The sequence below is a fragment of the Frieseomelitta varia genome, unplaced genomic scaffold, assembly GCF_011392965.1.
Source record: "Frieseomelitta varia isolate USP_RPSP 00005682 unplaced genomic scaffold, Fvar_1.2 scaffold_24, whole genome shotgun sequence".
Taxonomy (NCBI): Eukaryota; Metazoa; Arthropoda; class Insecta; order Hymenoptera; family Apidae; genus Frieseomelitta; species Frieseomelitta varia.
Window position 1 is genome coordinate 46,184 of NW_025109968.1, and position 7,839 is coordinate 54,022.

Sequence of the window (7,839 nt, forward strand, 5' to 3'; positions counted from 1 at the left end):
TGTCGATGACATTATCAATGCAACGCTGATAGCAAACTTGTTTGAATCAAATAATAAATTCGAGTGAGAGAAGCATGTACATCTATTTCTTAAATCAAATCAGTCTTTTGTATTCTGAGCTATTGGGTATTTTTAAATGTTTTAAATACCTTTTGGAACTTCGATTTTATTTTTCATAATTGTTGGATGCAAGGGGAGGCTCAGTGAAATATTATATTTCAAATGTTATATCATATATTTTTGTATAAAGTGAAAATTTAATTCTATTATAGAATTTTATTATTTATTATATTATTATTATTTTATTATTTTATATTATAGAATACTATTTATAGAAAACTGGATGATTACATTCTGAATATTTCTTATATACAGTTCTTTCAACATCTATAATGTTAGAAAATATCATCTTTCTCCTTAACACAATCTGAGTTATGTAACATAATAATGAATAAAATAAATTTCAATTGCCAGTCCTCTAAAATATTCGTTACCTGAAATGATGACATTTTTCTCTGTTACCCATTTAATAGTTGAAGAAAATACATGGCATTAAAACAATACAGTGTTCAAAAATTATACAAAAAAATTTATTCCCTAAATTTTTCATAAATTCATTTGTATGTTTTAACAAAATATAATCAGATAGACAAGTGGGAAGAGAATGAGTAGAAATTTTGGCAATTGCTTTAGAACTAAAAAAAATTGCTTTAGACAATTTTTTTTAATTCTCCTTTTGTCTTTGTCTGTCCAACAGGTACCCAGAGTTGTTGAAATCGCCGGACACGTCGGAGTCGCTGTACAGCGACAGGAACTCCTCGTACGATAACGTCGAGAAGAGGAACGAAAGGGAGGAAGCTAGAGACACCAGGAAGGACCAAACCTACGACTCTTCTGAATGGGAGACGCCATTAGAGACAGACGAAAGCGACGTGGAGAGAATGAAGAGAAACAAGAGCTTCAAAGAACGTTTGGACCCTCTTCTCTGTAAGTCTGTTTATTTATTTTATATTTTCTTTATCACTGTAGAAAACAATAGTATTTTTAAAGATTTAGAAATTTTGAAAATCTGGAAACTAGGGATGAAGATAAATATGCACGCGTAAATGTTGGAGATAAAAGTAAAAATGTAAACAAATAAAAAAATTAAGAAGTAGAAGCAGCGGAAAGTTCGAACAAACACGAGTATAATTTATATTTATGTCTAGCTATATGCTTGCAAATCTCTAGCAATATGCATGCAAATTTTATAACACACGTAGGAAAAACACAGAAGCAACTGAGAGAAACAGAATAAAAGACTGTGTGCTATGTGTATGCTAATAGATTGCACAACAGTTGGCCAATCCAATGAAGTTCATGGCCGATAAACAATGCAGATTCCTTATGCATTGTTCACTGTGCTCGATAAAATTCGAAACTGTTGGTAAGAAATATTTCCAAATATTTAAAGAAAGTCGCACAATACTACTGATCTCAATAATCAAGCAACTCTGAAGATTGATTCAAATTGAAACAACAAAAAGAAAGTTTTCCCAATGAAATACACGTACGTCTAAAATACTTGCAATCAACGATATCAAGGAGAATTAATTGTTTCGAATTCACTTCGAAAGAATATTCCTCGACAACCATTGATTTTCAAATGGTTTACTGTAACAATCTGTAAATTAATACATGAAAACTATCAAATCAAAATGAATGTGTGAAAGCAAATTCGCCTAATAGTTTTCATCATTTCAAAGTATATAATTAATTTCAAAAGATTGAGATTTTCTAATTAATCGCACATGGTCAAACTGTGAAACACGCGTGTACAACGTGAAATAGAAACATATATATAAAACAAGATCATAGAACTACATATCTATGTATTTATCATCCTGACAACTGTCTCAACATGACTCACATGAACCATCAAAGTGCATTGCCACGCGTGGCGCAAGTGCAACTACATCGAGAAGGTTACGAGTCACGGATGACACAAGCGTGATTGCCGATCGATAATTCAAGATTCAGAAAGAAACGATAGTTAATAAATTGTTTAACTAATGCTGACTCTCACGAACGAAACGATTTAAAAGAGAAAAAGAAAGAGCTTGTTAACGACTTAGCGTAAGTAAACACGGTGCTCGTGCTTCGTTTGATCGTGTCAGAAACGCTCGATGGACAATGCGTCTGATATTATGCTAACGATTACTCTCGTTTCTCGTCTGGCGGTGATGATAAGAAGATAAGAAGTTGACGATGGGTTGCGAGATGATCTCTGTCTGTGACATATTTCTCGTTCTTTGAGAAGGAAATGATCGATGCCGAGGTTTCTTGATTGAGTTTCGAAGTTTCAGATTTAATACTTCTGCAAGTGAAATTGAAAATTGAAGAATTTGCATATTTTTAATATAATATAATGGTTGTTTACTTCGGTGATATATGATTTTGAGTTTAACGATTTGACGGAATTATGAATCTCGAGAACTTTGTCATTTTACAAAATTTAACGATTGAAAAACATTAAAGTTAATTAATTATAGTCAAGTCAAATCAAATCAAAGAATTAAAACATTAGAAAATTAGAGCCTCGAAAAGTCACCATTTATATTAATAACTAATTAAATCCAATAACCAGAAAAATAATCTTTATGTATTAGTAAATCAGCAAATTAGATCGACGAATCAAGAAACAAAAAGAATAAATTAATAAACAGACTAAATGTGCATAGTCATGAATATTTGCGAACATTCTCGCATAATTACTAGATCAAAACTCGAAGTAATTGAACTAGACAGATAAGCTGTAAGCTTTCGCTATCCTACTGTCCAAATAACAATGACAACCGTATAGAAAATAATTTGTTCGACATAAATCATTACCATTTCAATCTTCATCCATTTCCTGTAGTTACTTTCAAACTTTCTACATTTAAAAAACAATTTAGTAATACAATTATCCCTTGCAAATATTTGAAACGTTACAAACAAAGGACAGTAATAAAATTGTCCCTTGCAAATATTTTAAACGTTACAAACAAAGGACAGTAATAAAATTTTCCCTTGCAAATATTTTAAACGTTACAAACAAAGGACAGTAATAAAATTATCCCTTGCAAATATTTGAAATGATTCAAAGGACTAGATAATAGAGTGCAATTAAGGATCTTAATCTTATGTTGAATTTTGAAATTGTGTTTAGGATAGAAAGCTAAAAATATGAGTAATGTATATTTTTAGATTTTCTATTGTTATATATATTATTACATTATTTTTATATTATTTATAAAAATGACGGAAATGATTTTGATTTGATGTTTCTACGTTCATTTATCGCTGCTTCAAAACCGCGTATCGTCACAAAAATTACTCACGCTATTACTGTTCAATCATATCTTCGTTACCTCGTTTTTTTCAACTACTACAAGATTATCTTGGACAAATATGGATCGTTGAAATTGTGATGTCACTACTGGAAGAAATACATAAATCAAATGCGTAATTCAACTATAATTAGAGCAATGAGTCTCAATAACGACTGAACAAGGTATTTCTTCGTACAAAGAAGTTTATATATCTTTAACTTTATCTGACAAATATTAAATTGTCATATTTATTCATATAAATCTCAAAAATAGAAATCTCACGCATCTAAAAATTTAGAAATTTCAGATAAAAATTTTCTAATTTTTGTATTCAAAATTTCGGGCAGAAGTTTAAAAAAGAATTCAAGAAAGTTGCTCGCCGAAGAATTGTCAAACTTTACAAGTTCGAGGTAAATTTTCTTTGGCGAAGTTTCGCGATAGTTTCATCTTCGAAGGTTTATAACGAACGACAGACCCTATAAAGCGAACGATAATGGCTGGCTTTGCCAACAAATTGGAATAGTTTACGAGGTGTCGGTCGTTTGGAATAGCAAACTCTCGCGTGTTGCGCCTCGCTGCTCGCAGTTGTCCCCCGAGTTCGAGCTGCGTGTTATACGAGGGGTTGTTTCATAGCGGCTATGAGCCTGGAATCGCTTCGAATAATTCAAGAATCGTTTCGATGTTTCGCAGCTCGAAACATTTAGCTTAACTGCACGCGAGATGTGATGAAAAATTTTTTTATTCTTACAAACTCTAGATGAAAATTACTTAGTTTCTCGAATAAAATTTTCGTTCGTCAAAACAGAATGAGGAGAAAATACATTTATGATTATTAATTATAAATAAATTACTTTGTAATTATTTGAAAAAAAGGGAGATATTGGTATACTAATTCCGGAGATGTTGGTTAATTGTTTAATTAAACGAATTATTTACTTTAAGAAACACAGAGAACAACTTCTTCTCGCTCTCGAATAAAAAAAAGAAACTTTCTCTTTGTTTCATCTGTCGTGAAACGAAACTTTCCTGTAAGTTCCTCAGGGAACTCTTTGAGAAACTTTCTGTCTTCTACAATCTTTTATTTTTTTTTGTACACCACTCCGACGACAATATTTGTCTACGAAGAAAAGTTCCGGCCGAGATGAATCGAAGTAACGACGACAATAAGGATGAAAAGACATCGTGCTCGTAATAGCGTGGAAACATTGGTCGAGATATAACCATTGCCGATGGCCGATCCATTCGGAGCACTTACCTTAATACGTTGATAGTAAACAGGCTTGGCCATATTTGTTTTATTTGGAATAAAACGAATTATGTCCGTCTGCTTTTCTAATTATCTTCTCGGAAATGTGACTGCCATTAGAAATTCTAAAATTCAAAATCAAAAGCGAAGAAATGTATAATAGTATACTTAAAATCTTCTGCTTTCTGTTGGTCATAAAAATCTTTTGTGAAAATAATCATAAATCTGTGAGTCATAAAAATTTCTCATTAGTTCAACTGAAATTCAGCCGAGGAGCAATGAAAATCCCAAATTCTTAAGTACTCATTGGGTCGAAGAATAGCAAGAAAAATATGCCGAGTCATACCCAAATCCTCTTCTCTCATTTGTTGGGGTTCTCCCCTCTACCGCGTCTTTACTAAACAATGCACATGCAGAAGTTACCTTTTTAGACAGCGATTGACGACTGTTCAGTGTCGGTTAGTCCATCGATCGGTGCAGTTTCGTCAGAGCTCGCTCGATCAGTTCGAGTTTCTTCGGCAATTCGGTGAATGAAAATATAGTTTGGAAAAAGTTCTTCGCGATATTCAACAGTTTCTTGTTTGATTGTGTTGTGAGTTGTAAAGAAGTTCGACGTGAAGTGTCTCGTCTTTGGATCGATTTCTTAACCGAGATCTTGAAGATCTTTGTTCTTTCGAAGAATCAACAAAGATATTATAAAATACTAAAACGTTTACAGAAAAACGTAAATCGTGAATCAAGCATCCCAATTTATAAAAGAAAAAAAAAAACTCTCCTATATTTTCAAGGATTATATTGAATTTTCATTCAGTCCGTTTTCAAGAGCAAAGAAAAAAAAATCGTTCGTGGAAAAATCTTTCGCTAAGGGGGATGCGTATATCTGGCCGTAAGATTGCAGGGTCGGCGAGATAACCAGTTGACGGAGTCTCGAAGACGTCTAAAGCAGTTCTAGTTCGGGTCATCGTCGTCGATAATTTTATGCGGAATTCTGAAGCTGATAAGCCAGCCTCCTCGAGGAGTCCTTCGACTTGAGAGCATTTCCGTGGATCAAACGATCCTCGCGTCAGATAGCGATCCGAATCCGATTGGCGAAAGAAAAAAAAAAAAATACGCGTTGTACAAATCGAGAGTGTAATTCTGTAGAAGAGAATCGTTGAAAGTTGACGAACATTCTGAAGATAGAAGAAAACTGGAAAGAAGACTGTGAATTTCTAAGACTATTTAGTCTCCTTCGAAATTAAATAGAAAAAATTGGAGAAGATTTGAACAAGAGACTCGAGAAGGAAGAAAGGAATTTTGCAGATTGATAAAACTAAAATTTCAAATTGCAAGTCGAAATTTTACAAATTCAGAATTGAATTTTACAAATTTGAGAAACAAAAAGCATTTGGAAGGAGAAAATTTTATAAATTATCGATTACATTGTGTCAAGCAAAACGAAGAAAACTTGGTGATAATTTGTGAAATTTGTGAAAGTTTGAGGAATATTGTGTAAAATTGAGAAAAGTTGAGAGTTTGAGGAACAGTATTATAGTTTCTAGTTAATACATCACGATGCAGCGAGGAATGAAGTTTTGGCAGCTTTGTGATATTAAATACAAAAAAAAGATGATGAATAATTTAGCGGAGATGCAGGTGACAGTAATAACTGTTAAGCACAAAAAAAAGAATTTCTCTCCATTTTCAAACTCCATGTTCAACTTTCGAAGAGTTGGCAAGTGGTTCCGGCTCATTTACTCAAGATTGCAAATGATCTTTAAAAGTAAGAAGCACTTCGATAATTTTTTAACTTGTTTATAAATAACTATTCTGCTTATTTTATGTATAATTTTTAAATATGTCTGTAATTATTGAATGATGAATTTATAATTATTTAAATCATGAATTTAAAATCATTAAACAAATTATTTTATAATCTAAATTATTAAATATTAAATTTAATTAAAATTTTTGTTAGCAAATTAAAAGATTTGCATACCCAAAGGACTTTTTCACCAAGATGTGTTAGCCGATAATAAAAAAAGAACAATAAAAGAAGATCAAATTACTATCTTTGTAATTGCATGTACAGTGTACAGTGACGAAGTCTGTTTATCATGTTTTCAACACACTTTAAGCACTTATTTAGTAGTTTACCAACGATAAAATAATAATTCGCGATACCAAAGTCTATTTACTAAGATAATGAATTAATAAAGTTCGAATTGAACTAGTACTGAGCTACGAGTAAGTAACATCCCTCCAATACGATTGCAATGTTCATTCTTCATTCGTTATCTATTAACTAAGCTGCTACTTAAACATTTACTCTTTATCAATACTCGAGTCGTTATTTTCATTTTCACCAATAAAATTAATGTCACTTTTATCAATAAAACGAATAACAACCTAGTACATTTTGATCAAACTTGAATTAACAATGAATTATTGTTGTCTACACAATTTTATATTTTTATGTTGAACAATAATCTGTTAAATATTATATAAAACGTTCTATTGATTCTTGTATCCCTTCATTTAATCTATTGACAGGCCATCGTCATTCATGCCCAACTATGCTTCTCCAAAAATCAATTTTTCATTCGAGAACACCCCTATAACGAATCCCAATCGCTCTATCTCTCGCTATTAAACCTCAAATCGTCCTAATCGAATTTTTCTTTGCTCCACAGCTCCTCCTAGGTTGCAAGCCCTCAGGAACCGCGATAACACGGGCACAGGCTCCACCATAAGGTCGTATGCCCTTCAATTGGCTACCGACAAAACCACCACCTTCTCCCACCATATCGACAACTTCATTCAGTGCACGAAGGAAGGGAAAGAAGCCAGTCCTCACGTGGTTATGAGGAACATTAGACAGTTCATGTCCGGGATGAAGAACTATCTGTTGAAGCACGGCGAGAGGGAGTTCGAGAAGGAAGTGGAGAAAGAAAGGATAAAGCTGAAACCAAATGAATTTTTGAACCTGGACGCGATTCTGGAGGGCGTGATGATGACCCTGGTGCTGAAGCCGCTCAGGGAACACGTTTACAGACTGTTTATCGAGCATTACGTGGCCACTGGCTCGTTGCTAACTCTCGCCGAGAACATCTATCATGCCCAAGGGAAACACATTCAGGATCTCGGCGTTCGAGTTAGTAACTGTTTGTCGAAATGATTATTATCTGGCGAATGGGAATTGTTCGTTCTTATGGTCGCTTTTGCGAGGGTGGTTCGACATAGCGAGGGCAGTTTAGAGAG

At 33.2% G+C, this 7,839-nt stretch overlaps 1 protein-coding gene across 1 annotated transcript in view; it reads left to right on the forward strand.

Annotated features, from left to right (window-relative positions):
* LOC122527935 (protein sprint) overlaps positions 1-7,839 on the forward strand; it is a 28,291-nt gene that overhangs the window by 15,420 nt on the left and 5,032 nt on the right. Inside the window, exons 10-11 of the mRNA XM_043652535.1 lie at positions 758-987; positions 7,272-7,732. Of these exons, the coding sequence (XP_043508470.1) occupies positions 758-987; positions 7,272-7,732 (691 nt within the window). The remainder of the gene's footprint in view (positions 1-757; positions 988-7,271; positions 7,733-7,839) is intronic.